General features: G+C 42.6%; 1 protein-coding gene across 2 annotated transcripts in view; it reads left to right on the plus strand.

Annotated features, from left to right (window-relative positions):
- LOC148025059 (uncharacterized) overlaps positions 1-19088 on the plus strand; it is a 55062-nt gene that overhangs the window by 10236 nt on the left and 25738 nt on the right. For both annotated transcript variants that reach the window (XM_087694762.1, XM_087694761.1), the window contains exon 2: positions 17473-17563. In XM_087694762.1, coding sequence (XP_087550888.1) covers positions 17473-17563 — 91 coding nt within the window. The remainder of the gene's footprint in view (positions 1-17472; positions 17564-19088) is intronic.

The raw sequence follows: 19088 nt of genomic DNA on the forward strand, positions 1-19088 counted from the left end.
AGACAAGAATATGACTCTTACATAAAGTTGAAATATTTTGGAGGTAACTTATTAAGGAACAAGGTGACTTTTTCATCATTGGACTTTGTGGTTTCAATGATGGCAAACTCAGCGGTAAACACTAATACTCAGACATTTTAGATCATCTTGGCTTGATATATTGAACTCTTTGAGCTCATAATCACAATTTATGTTGCGAGTCCTATCTTGAGCCACATAGTGATTGGGCAAGTGTACCCATTGATTAGATGCTAGGTCAAAATATTGTAAATGTTGAGCTAGAACACGCTTTACAACTGATCAGCATTTTTTAACAGTCCCAAAACACGCTTAATTAATGAAAAACACAAATTTGGTACGCGGTTCAAGAGAGTTTCAATGGTCCCCCAAAACCCTAATTTTTTGGGGCACCCTTCAACATCAATAAATAGACAGGCTGCCCATCATTCAGCCTCATCCTTTTGTATATGTTTTTCACTAGACCATGCAGATTTTAGTCATTAGCCACCTACCATCTATTGTCCAACCATCACCGCTATTTGCAGCCGATCACTATCCAGCCCTAGGTGATCTCTTTTCAGCCATTGCCCTGTTGTGTGGAGATCATTATTTGTTGCGTCATCATAGCACCTAATTAGCTTGCGTTTTCAGCATTTGGTGCTAAGCGACAAGTTGTTGCCATCTCTCCCACCAGGCAATTGCTGTAGTACCTACGTTTTTGTTGTCCAGTAGGCTGTCTACAGAAATAAACATCTCTCTCGTTGTCGCTTCAGTTCCTTGACACTTTGGTGACTGGCATTTGGTGTTTCTTGCACTCTGACTGGTGGTCATTGCATTTGGGATTTGTCTCTGGTGGATCTTCCTCTCCGATATTACATTGCTTTGCTCTTGGGCATTCTGTACACTCTTACATTCATTTATAGTATTCATTCACTTTAGAGTTTCTTCTCTCTGTGCTTGTCTCTGTGTTTGAGTTTTGAGTTTTTGCGTTTGCGTTTTGTGTTTAGGGTTTAAGTTTTGCTCGTCTCTATCTGAGTCTTTGTGTTTTAGTCTTGGTCGTAAATGCTATGTTTCCTCAGTACAAACCCTAGCATATCTTCATATGGTATTAGAGCCGATGCTCTTCTAAAGAGTATCCTGCAGTGATTGTGGAGGCTAGTCTTTGTGCAAGACTCACATGTGACTCGATTTTGACTCATAATGTCTCAGGCATCTTCTTCTTTGGATACTATGATGCCCTTTCAAGCTTCTCCATCATCGGAGGCTCTGAGAAGGCATTATGGTCTCAAGGAAGAGGTAGACACACCTTTACTATTACCATCTTCTTCTTCTCATTTTGGTTATTTTACAGATGAAGAGTTTGGGGAGTACTTGCGTATCTTGTATAGTTTAGTTTACACTCTTCCAACAAGTGCTACTACTCCAAGTGGACTGATTGGTGAGACTGATCATCTCTTTGATCTTGGAGGGACCATGACATTCGGCGTGTTTGGCAATCCATCTCCTTTATCTTAGCTAGGCCATATGTCAGGTTCGTATAACCCTTTTGGCTTGTACGAGCCAAAACCCTCTCTTGTTTCTCCTTTTGGTGTGCTAGAGCAGGATGGTTTTCAGTATGTTAGCTTTAATAGAGGAGACTTTCAAAGTATTTCTTCAGTGCAAACCCTAGCATATCTTCACATGGTATTAGAGCCGGTGCTCTTCAAAAGAGTATCCTACGGTGATTGTAAAGACTGGCTAATCTTTGTGCGAGACTCACATGCAACTCAATTATGACTCATAATGTCTTAGGCATCTTCTTCTTCGGATCTTACGACGTGCTATCAAGCTTCTTCATCATTAGAGGCTCTAAGAAGGCATTATGGTCTGGAGGAGGAGGTAGACATGGCTTCACCATTACCATCTTCTTTTTCTTGTTTTGATCATCTTATAGATGGAAGAGTTTGAGGAGTACTTGCGCATCTCATATAGTTCACTTTACACTCCTCCAATGAGTGCTACTACTTTGTGTGGACCGAGTGGTGAGACTAGCCATCTCTATGATCTTGGACGAACCACGACATTCAGTGCATCTGGCGATCCATCTCCTTTATCTCAGCTAGGCCTTATGTCAGGTGAGTATAATCCTTTTGGGTTGTATGAGCCAAAATCCTCTCTTGTTTCTCCTTTTGGTGTGCAAGAGTTAGATGGTTTTCAATATTTTTGCTTTAACAGGGGAGGCTCTTGAAGCAGATACCCTTCATTAGGTATGTCTCTCCCATTAGTTTCAATTGAGCAAGTAAACCGCACTTCTCAACTCCCTCCCATTCCACCACTATCTTCTCCACATTTTGATCTACTCACATATTCATTCCAAAATCTTGGATTACATTCCACTTCTGCTCAAAGGACACTAGGGGTTGGATCTTCGATCTTTGCTCCTAACACTTTCTCTTTTTTCATCCCACCATCTACCTATCCTCCATTCACTCCACCTTTTGGTGCATCGATAGGGGAAATGTCACTCTTTAACATTGTATCTTCCACCTACCCCCACTTTACCCCATTCTTCCACTATGCGACGGTTGTGATGGGCATCCCTCTCACTACCCTCGGACACTCACAAGCCCCCCACACGACCTTTTAGACGTAAGGATATCCATCCTCTGCTTATGGACTATCGTCACACATCCCTTGGGTCACTCCTATGGAGGGATTTCCATCCATTGCTTGCCGTATCCCTATCTCTCCACCATGGGCTCCACAGGCAGTTACCATGCCCATACCCAATTTGCCCTTGACTACATTTGGATCCGCTATACACACTTCTCATATGCATGGTGGGCACTCTGGGATTACTTTCCAAGTGTACTCCACTCCATCTCCCTATCCACCCTACCCCCATTACACACCTTCTCCATCTCCTAGCGTTACCACTCCTGTTGGAATGGCCAAGAATGCCTTTATGGATAAGACTTGTTTTAATGGGTCGAATTTCACCACTTGGTCGAACTTCATGCAACAAGTGCTCAAATCTTAGGGACTTTGGGACCTCATTATTGGTACCGCGGACCCTCAATTAGCTCACCTTGATTACATTCGTCAATGGAGAGCCCGCAATGCCATAGCTGAGGAGTTACATGAGTTCCACTCTCAATTACTGCATTTTCCCCTCGCATCTTAGCATTGGAGTCATTTCATTGACCGCTATGTAGCTTGAGATTGCACTCAACGTATCAATCTCGATTTTGAGCTTCAAGAGTTTTCCACTAAGGAAGGGGATGATTTCAAAGTCAAGTTGGTTGAATATCGACGGTTACTCGACGAGTTTTCTACTACTGGCTTCCCAAAGTCAGCAGGTCACGTTCTTCTTGAGCAAGTTGCCCAACAAATACTTCCATTTTATTTAGCACATTATTTGACTACCTAGATTGCCGACCTTTATGAGTTCAAGTGTCGGTTCTTACGTTACACGAGGCTGCATGATTAAGTCCACAAGAAGTACTCTATACATATCCATTCAGAGGGGTGAGGTTGATCGCCTCTTCTTCGGGGGAGAAAGCCAATGATGGCAAAAACTTGCACAACGCAAAGGCTGTCTAAAATAAGGGTGACATCACCTCCTTCGATGGAAACAAAAAAGCATGACCCCTTTGGCAGCAAATTCGTAAGTGAAATAGATTTGGCACACATTGTTGGAGATCAGGAGTGTTATACCAAGGTTCAAGGTCTTCTGCTCTTCGAAAACCATAGCAGACTGCTGTGATTGTCTCACTCTGGATGGCCAATCTAGTGGGGCTATACTCCTGCTGTTGTGCCATCTACTCCATCTGTCCCAGCGGCTATTGGATATGTGGCATGCGGACAGTCTCAGTAGTCTATCTCCTTCACTACTCCTAAAGAATTGGTTGATTAGTATGCCAGTGACTCACCTATTGCACTTTACGCATTCATTCCTAGGGCATTCATTGCACCTTCTAGGACTACTTCCCTGCCTTATTGTACGCGATGGTGGCCACACACTTAGCCTTTTTCTTTTTAGACTTTCATTGCATACTTACATACTGTTTGCATTGCACTTAGCTTTGCTTTCTTTTATTTTGAATTTTGTTTTTTGGAGCATATTACTACTCACATTTGCACTTGTAGATTTTGATCTCTTTTGTAGGGTTTTGTATTTCATTGTAGGGCTAGCATGTAGGCTTACACTTTTCCTTTCTAAGCTAGAGATAGGAGATGCGCGAGTTTTGCTCTTCTACTAGCATTGAGGCTTTCCCTCTCACAGTGGATCATGCAACATCTCTCTTGATGCTATCATGGCAGTTACTTCTATCCTTGCTTTTCGAATAGGGATGCTTCATTATTTTCATCCACAAGGTTTTTGATATCACATAAAGACCGACATCCTTAGACTTCTCTTCCTTCTTCGGCATCGACATCTAGGTTGAGAGGGGTTTCTTACTCTTCTTGGTATTCTACAGGTTTCGACACTTATCTTTGACATGGGTCTTTCTCCCCTGTTGTACCTTTCCCTATGTATTGCATGATTTCATCATCTTTGTACTAGGGCGCTTGGGCAAGTGAACAATTTTCCCACAAGGGACATTGTCCAAGTGGCACGTGCTGCATGAGCATTCTTCAACATTTAGCATACTATGCATCCCATTGTGCAAAGCACCACTGGAGGAATCCTAAGTTGTTTCCACCGGCGGATTACACCACCATCTTCTTCACATGATACTTCATCACCTTTCTCTCGCCATTGACATCCTCGAGTGGTTGGGTAAGCTCATATTGTTTTGTGATGTGTTGGGTATACCATCCCTACTTCCATCTTATGGGCTGTTTAATCAGTTGCCACCCCTAAAATTCACTTTTTACCCAAGAGGGGAAAAAAAAAGTTCAATGTAGTTCCATTTGCTCCCAAAATCCTAATTTTTTGGGGCACCCTTGAACATCTATAAATAGATAGGTTGCCCACCATTCAGTCTCATTTGTTTGTGTAGGTTTGTCACTCTATTGTGTAGATTTCAGTCATCAGCCACCTACCATCTATTGTCCAGCCATCACCACCAATTGCAGCCCATTACTATCTAGGCCTAGGCGCATAGAAATAGGAAACGACTAGAACGGCCCCTTGGCACGCCGAAAAGCCATCCCTGACACGACACTGCCATGAATTGCGTCCTCTAGTTGTGAAACGTTCCTTGTCCGAAAGTGGACGGGGAATGCCACGTGGCATACCACTTGTCCTCTTGCCCCTACGGGCTTGTGCCTTATTTCACTTGTGTTCTCATTTCACTCTTGATCAGCTTGTGCCCTCCTGCAACGGCTCCTAGTCCGGTTTGCTACCCTCGTTGCTTCCGATCTGTTCTTGCCCGCCTACAGCTGCCAGCTCCATCACGATTCACCTCATCTCTCTTCCTTTTGTCAAAAGATGACGTACTAGCTAGACAATAGGGTTTGTAGGGAGGAACACGGAGTGAACTCGGCAAACATGGAGAAGAGAAGAGGAGAGAGACAAAACTCTGATGAATTGAATGATAAAGATTTGAATCATGGAGTGAATGTGATACAAGGGAACAAGGGTGCCGTAGCACAAGGAAGATGATGATGACAACCACGAACCACGAACCTCAATGCCCTCCTGAAGGGGTGTGAGGGCAGTGGAGAGGCTAGAGAAAAGAGATGACGGACTAAATGAATTAGCTGTGAGGAATGAATGAGAGAGTGGCCTATAAATAGGCACAACTAGTCTAGGATGATGCCCCTTTTTGGTGCTGCAAACCCTAAACGCAAAACGCAGAAATGCAAAAACGCAAAATGCAGGTGAAGGGTTTCTCAATACCCCCTCAGGCCCAAAAAGGGGAACAAGAGAAGAGAGAGGTGGAGATGCAATGCTTATGCAGGAGGTGCCACTTGGACAGTGTCCCTCGTGGGGAAATTGTTCACTTGCCCAAGCGCCCTAGTACAAAGATGATGAAAATATGCAATGCATAGGAGGAATGTCAAACTTTGCGTGGTGCCGAGAACCATAAGGATATGCCCGTACTCGATCTCGGGAGGTGGCTCCATGCTGACCAAGTGACCAAGGCAAGAAGAGAAGAGGAGGAAGAAGATGTAGAGGATCCCTAAGATCCAAGATTTCCACTGGAAAGGGAACCTGCAGTAAAGAACAATAGACAGAGTGAACTGGAAAACCCAAAACTCAACCTCGGGAGAGAAGCCATTAGCTCCGTGAAGCCATGCTGGAAGGAATACAAAGGCCTCGTCACCAAGTCGCGGCTGAACCTCCGAGGTCCTGATCTAGGTGGTGTCTGAAGATCTTGGGTATCAGTAGAAGAGATGACTAGTCGAAGAGAGCCACCCTAAGAAAGTAGAGGATGGGTGAAGAACTTCATGTGGAGTAGGTTCCCCCTCTAAGGTGAGAGATGGAGGGGCCCCCGCTGAAGTCGAAGAAGAAATAGATGCCCCCTCTGAGAGCAAAGAAATAATATCCCTCTCTGAATCCCCCTCTAAAGTAGATAGGGAATCTAAAACCTCATGGATTACGGACTCCGAAATTTTTGATGACGAAGGAAGTGCCGCTAGTCGTGCTGAAGAGCTCCTAGAGGCAGCCTCTCGAACCTGAGTAGTCGAGGGTGGGGAAGGGTGGGGCTCAGAATGAGCAAGAGGTGGGCAATAGTCGCTGTCTCTCAGTGGAGCGGACTGGGTAGCCGAAGAAGAGGAAGGAGTCGAGAAGCCACTGTCTCTCGAAGAAGCGGACTGACGAGGAGACGGTATCAAACAATCACAGTCTCTTGGTGGAGCAGATTGTAGATTTGTAGGTCGTGGAAGCCATTGTACCTGAAAATAAGTGGGAAAAGACTACCTCTGGCATTGCGACGATCTCTAGGAGGTCGTAGCGTCGATCGATCCTTCATGTGCTCGAAAGGACCTAGCGCTCATCGGATGCATCTTATTGCCTTGAGCATAGTACTCTGATGGCCGATGCAGAACGATCTCTGTGGCCCAGAAAGGAGAGGTGGCACAAGGAGTGCTTGGTGTAAGACACATATACTCCGGGGGGCGGGGAGCAAGGGTTGAAGTCGGCAAGCATTAGCGGTGTGTCTGGTGATGCCACAGTAGGAGCACCCAGTAGTCTGGACATTTGTTGGTAAAGAAGCCATGGATACTAGTGTGCCTTGCTGAAGAAGGAACAAGTCAGCCACCATGAACCACGAACCGCAATGTCCGCCTCAAGGGATGGTAGGGCAATGTGAAGCACGAATTGCAATGTCCGCCTTAAGGGGTGGGAGGGTAGTGGAAGGGTTAGAAGTGAGTTGCCAGTGGGAGGAGGATGCGACCAACAGTAAGAGGTTGCAACTAGTAGAAAAATGCTGGTGAGGAGAGAGAAAGACTAAAAACGCAGGCAGTAGGTGAGAGAAAGTCTAAAAACGCAGGCAGGATAGCCTGCAGGAGAGAAAAGACAAAAAACGCAGGCAGCGGGAGAGAGAGAAACTAAAAACGCAGGAAAAAACAGCAGCAACAGTCATATGCTGAAATCAGCTCCGAATAGTGTGTGATAGGCTGGAAACAGGTGCCAGATTGTTGTAGACAGCGATGGCCAGCTTGGACCACGATGTCCTCCTCGTTTGGAGTGTGGGCAACAATCTGAAATACCTCAAATCTGCAAAAACGAGATTGTTTTCTGAATGGAGAGTGATTAGCAACTGTCACTCTGCTGTAAACAATTGCAAACTGCGGGTGGAAGGCTGGAAACAGGCGCTAGGCTATAGATGATGCCAATGGACAGCTGAGACTGCGATGTCCTCTGCGAATGGGGTGTGGGCAGTAAGCTGAAACACGTGAAATCTGCAAAAACGAGATTTTGATGCAGCAGAAGAAGAAGAGAAGTGGATGCCGAACCCGCCACCGGTCTTTGCCTTCATTGGAGCGAAGGATCTTCGCTGCCAGGTGAGCAGATCCAGCTTTGATACCATGTCAAGAGATGACGTCCCAGCGAGACAGTAGGGTTTGTGGGGAGGAACACGGAGTGAACTTGGCAAACGTGAAGAGAAGAGAAGAGAGAGAAAACTCTGATGAATTGAATGATGAAGATCTGAATCATGGAGTGAATGTGATACAAGGGAACAAGGGTGTTGTAGCACAAGGAAGATGATGATGACAGCCACGAACCATGAACTGCAATGTCCTCTTGAAGGGGTGTGAGGGCAGTGGAGAGGCTAGAGAAAAGAGGTGACGGACTAAATGAATCAGCTGTGAGGAATGAATGAGAGAGCGGCCTATAAATAGACACAACTAGTCTAGGATGGCGCCCCCTTTTTGGGGCTGCAAACCCTAAACGCAAAACACAAAAGCACAAAAACGCAAATTGCAGGTGAAGGGTTTCTCAACATCTCCAACCTCCCTCTTCCTTCTTCCTCCCTTTCCTTTTCTCTGTCTTCTTAGTTCTTCATTCTTCTCCTCATCTCATCTTCCTTCACACTTCTCTTCTTTTCCCTTCTCTCTTCTAAATTTTTAGTTCTCAACTTTTTCGTTACTTGAGCCTTCTCCCTTCTCTCGAGTCTCTTTATAGCAACGAGTCCTTTAGGCCTTTCTTCAGCCATTTTTATTTCAGTTTTCAGGGTTTGTGGGGAGGAACACGGAGTGAACTTGGCAAACGTGAAGAGAAGAGAAGAGAGAGAAAACTCTGATGAATTGAATGATGAAGATCTGAATCATGGAGTGAATGTGATACAAGGGAACAAGGGTGCTGTAGCACAAGGAAGATGATGATGACAGCCACGAACCATGAACTGCAATGTCCTCTTGAAGGGGTGTGAGGGCAGTGGAGAGGCTAGAGAAAAGAGGTGACGGACTAAATGAATCAGCCGTGAGGAATGAATGAGAGAGCGGCCTATAAATAGACACAACTAGTCTAGGATGGCGCCCCTTTTTGGGGCTGCAAACCCTAAGCGCAAAACACAAAAACACAAAAACGCAAATTGGAGGTGAAGGGTTTCTCAACATCTCCAACCTCCCTCTTCCTTCTTCCTTCCTTTCCTTTTCTCTGTCTTCTTAGTTCTTCATTCTTCTCCTCATCTCATCTTCCTTCTCACTTCTCTTCTTTTCCCTTCTCTCTTCTAAGTTTTTAGTTCTCAACTTTTTCGTTACTTGAGCCTTCTCCCTTCTCTCGAGTCTCTTTATAGCAATGAGTCCTTTAGGCCTTTCTTCAGCCATTTTTATTTCAGTTTTCAGCTTGAAATGGCTTCATCTTCCCGCTCCGCTTGTTGTGTCGGTGGTTAAGGAAGAAGGTCCGACCATTGATCATGGTGGGAAGAAGTAAATGCTGACCGCCCATTGAATGGTGGAGGATCTTGACCATGGGCTTGCAAGCTTTGCTCGTACAAGTGAACTAGTGGAGCAAACAACGTAATCCGTTGAACCGAGCATCTCTATTTCGAAATTTTATTGATTTTAATTTTTCAAAGTTACTTAGATATTGGAATATAGAATACCAATTGCCACTTGTTTCGTTTTTATACATAATTAGGTCTGAGCTCATCTCCTATATGAGCCAAATTCAGAGGTACAATTTTGTCCTAATGTGACCTTGGAGAAGCAAAGGGAGCTTTGTGACTGTGTAGCGGGTCAACAATGTAATCTTGCATCTAGACTAGGACATGTTGCAGTTAACCTTGCAACTTTTGTGACACCATCCCCATCAATGTGTCTAGAGTAGGATCAATATTAGAAAGTGTTGCCTCCACACTTACTGCAGGCATTGTTTCTTTGACTGCTGATGGTTGGAGTGATACACGCAAGTGATCCATTTATGGCATGGTTGCTTATTCTCATGGGGAAATGCATTTTATATCTTCACATGATGTGTTAGGGATAGAAAAGTCGGCAAATATATTTGCAGTAGAGTGGGTTACAGGTATTGAGCTTATTGGCTCAAAGCATGTGGGATTTGTTGCAGATGGAGAGGCCGCAAATAGGGCAGCATGTGTTATTATCCAGGGATATTATCCTCATATCATAGTTTCATATTGTATGGCTCATTGCTTGAATAACCAACTAAAGGATATTGGTAATCTGTCATGGATTGCACCTATCATAGAGCAAGGAACTCAAATGATTAGCTTTGTTTTGAATTACTAGTTTCTTCACCATCGGTCGAAGAAGATGCTTTGAAGATACTTTGAGACAAGATTTTCCTTTAACTTCTTGATGCTTAGGTAGACTAAGAGAATGTAGTGATGCCTTGAGACAGTTATTTCTTAGTGCTGAGTTTACCTCATTAGCATTGGCAAATACTCCTATAGGTATCGTATGCTTGGAGAAAGCAAATAACTCCTCTTTTAGGGATGACGTAAAGTGGATAGATGCTATGGTATCACCTATTGTGTATTTATTAATGGTAATGGATGCTATGCAACCTTGCATTGGCAATGTATATGAGGCTATAGATAGGCTGAATGAAAAGTTGTAAGACTTGGCACCAAATGATGAGGCATACGAGGAGAGACACCATTTAGTTGTGACAAGGTGGAACTCTTATAGCTCACCCTTGCATGTAGTTGCATTTGTTGTGGATCTTGAGTTCTAGGGCAAGGGTTAGGAGAATGACACCGAGGTTATGGATGCATGGAGACTTATATTGCCTCGTCTAGTGCCTGATCATGGCGCTAGACAAAAGATCAGAGACCAACTTTCATGTTATAGGACCTTTCGGGGTTCTTCTTTTGGTTATGGGGATGCACAGGAGGATTTCTGTAATATTGGAGCAGCTTTGTGGTTAGACTATGGTTTGGATGGTCCTGAGTTGTAGCAACTACCCATCCATATTTTGTGTTAGTCAGTTAGCTCCTCTTGTTTGGAGAAATTGTGGAGTACATACGCTCACATTACTTCAAAGAAGGGAACCGTCTTGGGGTGGAGAGGGCAAATGATTTGGTATTTGTTAGTGCTAATATGAGGATGTTATGTAATAGTATGACAACAAAGCCCGATTCATTCATAGAGTGGGAGATGCAACAAGAAGAGGAGACGCATGCTGATATTGAGGGAGATGCAACAGTTCATGGTATATATGATGATGAGGCTGGCACTTCAGGAGTAGCTAGAGGAGCCTCAGATCATATGGCGATCTTTGATTTAGTTTGCTTATCATGAGTCTCATGATACACGTGCATTGTATATGATATTATGATTATTGATGACAGTGTGACACTTGGGCCGTTTGCCATTCCGACATTATATTTGTACTTACAGTCTTGCAATTGCCCTTCGGGCAATTTCGACATGCCACATTTTTCTTTAGTGTAGAGATTAGACTTCATATTTGTAGTCTTTTTTGGGGCAATGAGCATGTTCTTTCAAAGATTAGACTTCATACTTGTAGTCTTTTAAGTTTTTTAGCAATGGGGCCATGGGCATGTTCTTTCAACTTAGACTTTAAAGTTTAGTTCATTGTTCATTGTTTTATGGTATATGTATTATGCGTTTTATAATTAAATAGCTTAACTCTTGAGCCTTGTAAGTTGTAATTCAATTCGTAATGACTAGTTTTAGAATGATGTATGATATCTTTAAAGTTAAAACTTAAAATGATTTGTCCTTGTGGATTATATACCTTGGTTTTAACACTCCACATGGATTATGAGTGAAATATTAAATATTTTTCATGAATTTTAATTTTTTAAAATGCCGTTCCCGTTCCCACATCCTTGTTTCCTGGGTTTGGCATCCCCGCCGCCGCCCCTAGTCCTGTTTCCCGTTTCACTTTTCTATGCCTAGACGGCTTGTTTTCGGACATTGTCGTTCTGTTTGGAGTTCTCCATTTACTGCCTCATCATAGCACCTATTCAGCTTGTGTTTTCATTTGGTGCCAAGTGACAAATTGCTGCCATCTCTCCCACCAGGCAACTGCTGCAGTACTTGCGTTTTTGCTCTCCAATAGGCTGTCTACATCAACAAACATCTCTCTTGTTGTCGCTTCAGTTCTGTGACATTTTGGTGATCAGCCTTTTGGTGTTTCGTGCACTCCAACTGGTGGTCATTGCATTTGGGATCCGTCTTTGGTGGATGTCACTCTCTGACACTGCATTGCTCTGCCTTTGGGCATTTTATACGCTACATTCATTCACTTCAGAGTTTCTTCTCTATGTGTTTATCTCTGTGTTTGAGTTTTGAGTTTTGGTGTTTTGCGTTTTGCGTTTTGCGTTTTGGGTTTGAGTTTTGCTTGCTTTGTCCGAGTCTTTGTGTTTTAGTCTTGGTCATACATGGTGTGTTTCCTTAGTGCAAACCCTAGCATAGCTTCACAGTAGTTGCAATTGAGACTCACAAAGTAGACCTTGCATCAGGATTCTACTCGACTATGGCCATAGCATCCATCTTCTCCAGGAGTGGACAATCTCATATGAAGACTAATGGGGGCTTGGATGGGGTTTTAGTTCTTGAAAGAGATACCTTAAGTCTTCGAATTCTACACATGTTGCATAAAATTGGATGATATTGGCACTAGACAAAATGCCTCTATTAGAAGCACTGATGATTACCCTTTGTTTCAGCATGCCAATGTAAAGAAATCCCCTAAAGGCAAAAACACAAACACGATTGTACGACAAAGCACAGAGATTGTTAACAAAACATAGTCAGGGTTGAGGTAGCTCAAAGGCATTAAATACAGTGAATAATTTGGAATGAATGAATTTGAATAGTACAATGCTCATGCAACAAACACACTACGCAATGAATGAATACTATATCCCGAACTCTCGTGTCTCGAGGACCGAGGCAAAGGTAATGATCTGGAGAGTATATCATACTTTGAGTACGATGGATCCTGAAACGCAGTAAGGTAGTCTCTGAAGGTGTTTGGCAATAGTAAACGCAGGAGTATAGGTGCTAGAACAGTGTCAGACAAGCAAACGACAAAGAAAACTGCAAAGATAGCCTTTTGGTGGGTGTGCAATGGTAGTTGGCAGCAATAGAGATCAAACGCAGCAATAGAGTGTCTGTATGGGTGTTTTAGTTGTAAACATAGCCTGTAATTAGGACGGCAGATTGAAACACAGCCTCCAAAGATGATGGTGGTAGTTGGCGGCAGTTGTAGGGGGTATGGGTAGCATTGGATGGCCGGAAACAGGTTCGAGATGGGTGAAGTGTCGGGGAGCTTCTATTGAGATGTCCTCCACGATTGGGGTGTGGACAATGAAATTTTGGCACTCGAAACTTGCAAAAACGAAATTGGGCTAAATGGGAGGGCATGTTGTCTATTCATAGAAAATTTGGGGATTAGGGTTTACATGTGGAACATTCAAACTCTCTTGAATTGCTCCCGATTTAAAAGAAAGGTTAAAATTCATTAACTAACTTGAGTTTTGGGACTGTTTAATGAGAGCTAATGGTAATTTGGCTCAACATCCCCTCTTAGGCCCAAAACTAGAACTAGAAAGGGATTGTAAACAAGGCAAAGCCCTTTTTCTTTTCTGTGCCTAAAGGCATCCCACCTCAAAGCTAAGGCATTGGGCAAAGGGTGCAAGTTGGCTGCCGAGTGACCTACCAAGACTATAGAGGCGATAGTTATCTTACGAAGGGAGGCCGAGTGTTCACCCTAGAGAGGATAGAATATTGGACAAAGGATCAGCTATCCAATGGCCTACTAAGTCCTGCAAAGATGGATGGAAACACAATGGACTTTTTTTTGGGAGAGCATTTGTTGTGTTTTTCAAAAGATTTATCATTGAACAAGTGTTTTGAAAAGGTTTTCGGTCGATTGAGTAGCAGCCCCTAAAAGGAAGATAGGGATGGTTAGCCCTTAGACATTCAGAAAACAAACAAACCAATCCCAACTACTATTGGGTATCAATGATGAAGGAAATAGGCTAAGTGTGGGAAGCATCTATGGTGGGTATGTGGAGAGGCAAAAAAGAAGTGTGGAAAGCAAGCTAGACAAGCTCACAAAGATTGAAAGGGATAAATGCAGACATATGCATGTTTATAAGAATAGAATGCTAATGCAATGGAGTTATGCAAGAGGCAATGGAGGCGTGATCATGTTCATGCAAAATGCAATGCAACCGTGCCATTTGGATAGTGCCTTTGCAAGGGAATTGTTCACTTGTTACCAAAACGCCCTTTTAGAATCATGGTCATCTTGACGATGTAGACGAAGATACAAAGTGCAATATACATAATATTTGAAAAAAAAATTGTAGTCAGTACCCTGTCACTATCAAGAGAAGAATGCTGCCCCCTCTCAAAGGGGAAGGAAAAGCTAGAGGGAGGCACCCTCTTCCCTGCCAATTTGAAGATGTAGGGGAGGATGAGCCGTGATCCTGGGTAGTAAATACTGAAGCATTGGCCATTTGACCACCTTAATCAATATGTTTACAAAATTGTTTGATGAGGGCACAAACTCTAGGTAAATGGTATCTACCTCAATCTTAATCAATATGTTTACAAAATTGTTTGATGAGGACACAAACTCTAGGTAAATGGTATCTACCTCAACCTGCTTTTTGGTGAAATGAAAATGTACTCCAACATGTTGTGCGTGATGTGTAATGATCGAGTTATCAGCTAGTGCAATCACACTTTGGTTCTCGTAGGAGAGGACAGTCGGTGGAACACATGGGAACCAGAGCACTGCTAGTAAGCTTCTCAAGTAGATGGCCTTGGTGGTGCCATAAAAGAGAGCCCTATGCTCAATCTTGGCCATGGAAGGTGTCACCATCTCTTGCTTACGATTTGCCCAAGAAATGGGAGCCGTGCCCAAGGTAAAGATGTAGCCGCCATGGGAAACTTTGGTGTTAGGATCTCTTGCCCAATCAGTATCAGTGTATCACTGCAAATATAAATTGGAATCATAAGGTAGCCCATAAGAATAGGTGCACGGCAAATATCTCAAACATGAAGATATGCTATCCAATGTGACATCCTAGGTGCAGTAAAATATTGAGTGAGCAAATTAGGTGAGTAAGCTAAATTTGGCCTAGTATGTATCAACCAAAGCAGTTAAACTACTACAGATTTGTAGGTGTGCTCATTGAAGGGCCGACCAAGGGTATCCTTAGATAAGTGGGTAGTGGGATCAAGAGGTGAAAGAGACCTACTAAGATTAAGATTTTGAAATTCAAGAAAATCAATGATCAATCACTCCTTTCTATTGTACGCAGTGAGATAGTCACTAGCAATAAACTAAATGCACAACTAATCCTCATTAGAAGCTCACTAATAATTCAATTTCATTGAGTCCATATCGGGACAACAAATTGTCCCCTCCTCTTAATCACAGTATCATGTCTACTAGTGTTTATATGTATTGAGCAACTCAAATGTTGGCTAACACTTAGTTATTAGTTAGTCATATGTTACCTTCACATGGTTTATTGCACCATTGAAATAAAATTTTGAGGGAGTAAGGAGGATAAATTCTCAAATTGTCTAAGCAAAAGCAAGAAGCATTGTTGCACTAGATGGACATAAAATGAACAAAATAGAGCCATGTTTAGCATTATTAGGATTGAGTAACTAGCTTGATGCAAACTATTTGTATAATATGGGGCCCATTTTCAATGAGTTTCTAACATTTAATGCAAGGAAAAACAAGTTCACGGCTACATCTAAATATGACTATTTAACTAGGAGTGGAGAGGGCATGTGTGTGTGTGTGTGTGTACTTGGGGTAGATGGCTCTTAGACGTCTTCAGATGGTCAATTCCAACTTTAACAAATTTATAATTTTTTTAATAAGCTAGATCTACATAGACCAATGCTTGATTTCCTATATTCTCCTATATAGAGAGTTTTGAGAGAATGTTGGCAATTCTCCATATGTACATATAACTCCCTACTATTAGAAGTGGGGAATGACTTTCTTATATTTTGTTATGTAGGAAATTTTGAGAGAATATAAGAATTCACTACAATTATCTATAGTTCCTTACTGTTAGAAGTGGGGAATCACATTATCCTATTCTCTTATATACAGAATTTTAAAAGAATATAGGAAATTCTCTCTTTTGATATGTAATTCCCTATTAACACCATGTTGGGGAAATGATGATGATGTTGATGGTAGTAGAGGGACCAAAATGGAGTCCTCCACAATCAGTTGGGTGCCAAAGGTGTGGGCAGGCGGCTGAAAATGCAGGGCAGGCAGCTGAAAATGTAGCTGTAATGATGGTGCTAGTGACATCAGCAGGTCATACGACTGTGGCGGATGATGAGGTTGGCTGGGCAGCCAGTCTGGCTGGACAACACAGCACTACAGCAGTGAAAACACAGCCTATGCAGGTGGTGATGATGGCAACAACAGGCGGAAGCACTTGGAGGTCCACAATAGGTCAGGAACCAGCTGGAAGAAGGCTTTCCATTGAGGGCAATATCTTCCAAGTAGGCAACAACAGGTAGGGTGATGGTGACAGCTGAATGATGACCAGCAGCAGCTCTGGATGGAGTGTGGGCAGCAGTGTGATGGCTGAAGGCTGGATTGTGGAATGTATTAAGGACAAGTGGATGCCCACAGATGACTCTATTAATAGAGGATTTTGGTGCATTTATCCTACTATTAAAAAATACAGCCATTTGTTTTTGCTATTCAGCAATCAATGCTTTTTGGGGCTGTTTTAAGGAGAGTAAAATAGGGAGGAATGTGCTGCAATTATTAATTAGTGCAGACCCTAATTTTTGTGGCTCAACAAGGGCCAATGCTTGTCTTTATTAGTGCCAATTACTTGTGCTGTAATTAGCAAAGGCTTATCCTTTCATAGTGTGGGAGATGTAGTGAGAGGAGGAGAATTAAATTGATGTTTTAGATGGAGAATGCACCACTCTCTGGGATTCATGGTCATGATGCCAACAATTCCAGCAGTTGCAGTGTCTTCTGACTTTGAGTGATGATGACAGATGTGATCAGTTGTCATTTTGTGTTGTTAGTCTTGACATATTTGATATGCCCTTGAGTCTTGAGCCTTGTACTAGATATTCAGAAGTTTAGGATCACCCCTTTCATACACGAATGTACGAATGTGTCATATAGTTTGTTCTTTCCATTAATGAACTGGAAAACCTGTTCTGTTAGATGATACTAGCACATTTTGTCCCAGCACTCCTTACCATAGTGCCACCACCTTCCCTGCCAATCAAAGTGATTGGCCACCCTCCTTGAAGAAATGTGCTACCTAGTTATGTATAACCACACCTAATTATGTGTAGTAACCTTTTTTCAATATTTCCATAAATAACTATATGTTTACTTGTAGCCTATTTGTCCTAATGTTCAAATAAAATTTCTCTGACTACTTCAATGCAGAATTTCTTTTTCTCATATCAATGGCCAGGTTTTGTTGTGTGCATTTTCTGATTAAAATGCACATCCATTTCCTATTTAAATGTTCAAAAGCAGAATTCTGGAGTTGAAATGACAATTAGATGATGCACATTTAGGACTATCCAATGCGGTGCAAGTTTTGACCAGTTAAATCTGATGGCAATCGGCAGATTGATTGACTTGGCTGTGTCAAGGAGTCACAAAGCTGGTATTCAACAGGATGTTTGCATCCAACAGGAACTTACGACCCTTTTGAAGAAGGTATTTTGGCTGAATATGTCTTGTGATTCTGTTCTCAACTCCTTTTTGGCAAACATGTCATGATTGTTCCCTCAATTCTGCCAAATGGCTTAACAACTGTCTAGTCATTGGCCACTTTTTGAACAAATTAAGGTCGTGGTTCTTGTAAGTTTCAGGTTAGTGGTACTTAGTGTTTTCTAATGAGGTTATTTCTGTTTGCCTTATGATTTGGCATCAGTGTCTTGAAGAAAGTGGAATTGGGCAGTTGAATAAAGTGTGATGTAATTGTGAAATGTGTTTATGCAGCAGTGGACAAACTCCCTTCCAGCAGTACATTTGATGTGTTGACAGTGCCTGTTGTTCGAAACTGTCTGTCTAACGCACTTATCCTTTACTCTTTTGTTTTTATGTTTTGGGATCTGATTTTTTCTCATTCTTTCAAGATTAAAAAAATTGTGAATTGAGAAATCTTTGTGACAAACTAAAATCAGACATACATGTCCGACAAACAAAAAGAGAGGAATGTGGGCTGGTCCAGTTTGGTGTTGTACAATGTATTTTCAAGATACATTCAGAAGTCTTGATAGAGGGCCAATATAAGCCATGCCCCACACACCACCCCCACACTACCTCCACACCACCCATATGCCAGGGTTTGCAAAAGAAAACACAGAGTATATGACCAAAACTAAAACACAGAACTCTCACACAAACGCAAAATCACAAAATTCAAAATCCAAAAACACAAAACGCAAAATGCAAAGGGGCAAACACAAACACTAATTGAGAAGAAAGATAACTTTGAAGTGAATGAATGAGTGCTGTAAATGAAGGAAAGTGTGTACAAGATGCTCAAGGGTAGAGTTGTCCAACTGCTGATGGCTCTAGCGAGAGCGGGCTGAGGGAGCATATGTGATGTCCACGGGAGATGGAGTGTTATAACCACTATTTGGAGCTGAGATGGTGCAGAAAGTGGAAGGACAGCAAGTTGGAAACCAAAACATAGCAGTCTCTGGGGTGAAATTGGTAAACGCAACATTATAATTGCTTGAAGATGATGACAGCTAATCATTTGGCAGCAGTGGGAGGCTGGGCAACAGCTATAGGAGGTAGAGCTGATTAAGGCTGTGTGTGTATCACAACAAACACAAGTTTTGTGATGCTTAGGAAGAGATTGGATAGGAGGGTGGCAGTAGTGGACAGGGTGCCAAGGGCTGGTGATGACGTGGTAGTAGTTGCTATGGGCTGGACAGATATTGAGGGAGAGCTGATGGCTGAAACTTGAAAGACAAGGGATGGGCTGAATGATGGGCACAGCCTATCTATTTATAGATGCAGAAGGATCCTCCAAAATTAGGGTTTCCTAATGGGACACAAAAACTCCCTGGAAAAGAGAGTAAGATTGCAATGGAAGATCATAGAGGTCTTCCATTCTTGTTGAAGGATGATGGACATTCTAAAGGAGGAGAATTGGAGAAAAAGGACTTTCCAACATGGAAAGTTAGGTATGAAGAAGAAAAGGGGGAGAATCGCTTATAGATCGGAG

The sequence above is a fragment of the Lygodium microphyllum genome, chromosome 15 (genome assembly GCF_053477565.2).
Source record: "Lygodium microphyllum isolate KBCC chromosome 15, Lygodium_microphyllum_v1.1.10, whole genome shotgun sequence".
Classification (NCBI taxonomy): Eukaryota; Viridiplantae; Streptophyta; class Polypodiopsida; order Schizaeales; family Lygodiaceae; genus Lygodium; species Lygodium microphyllum.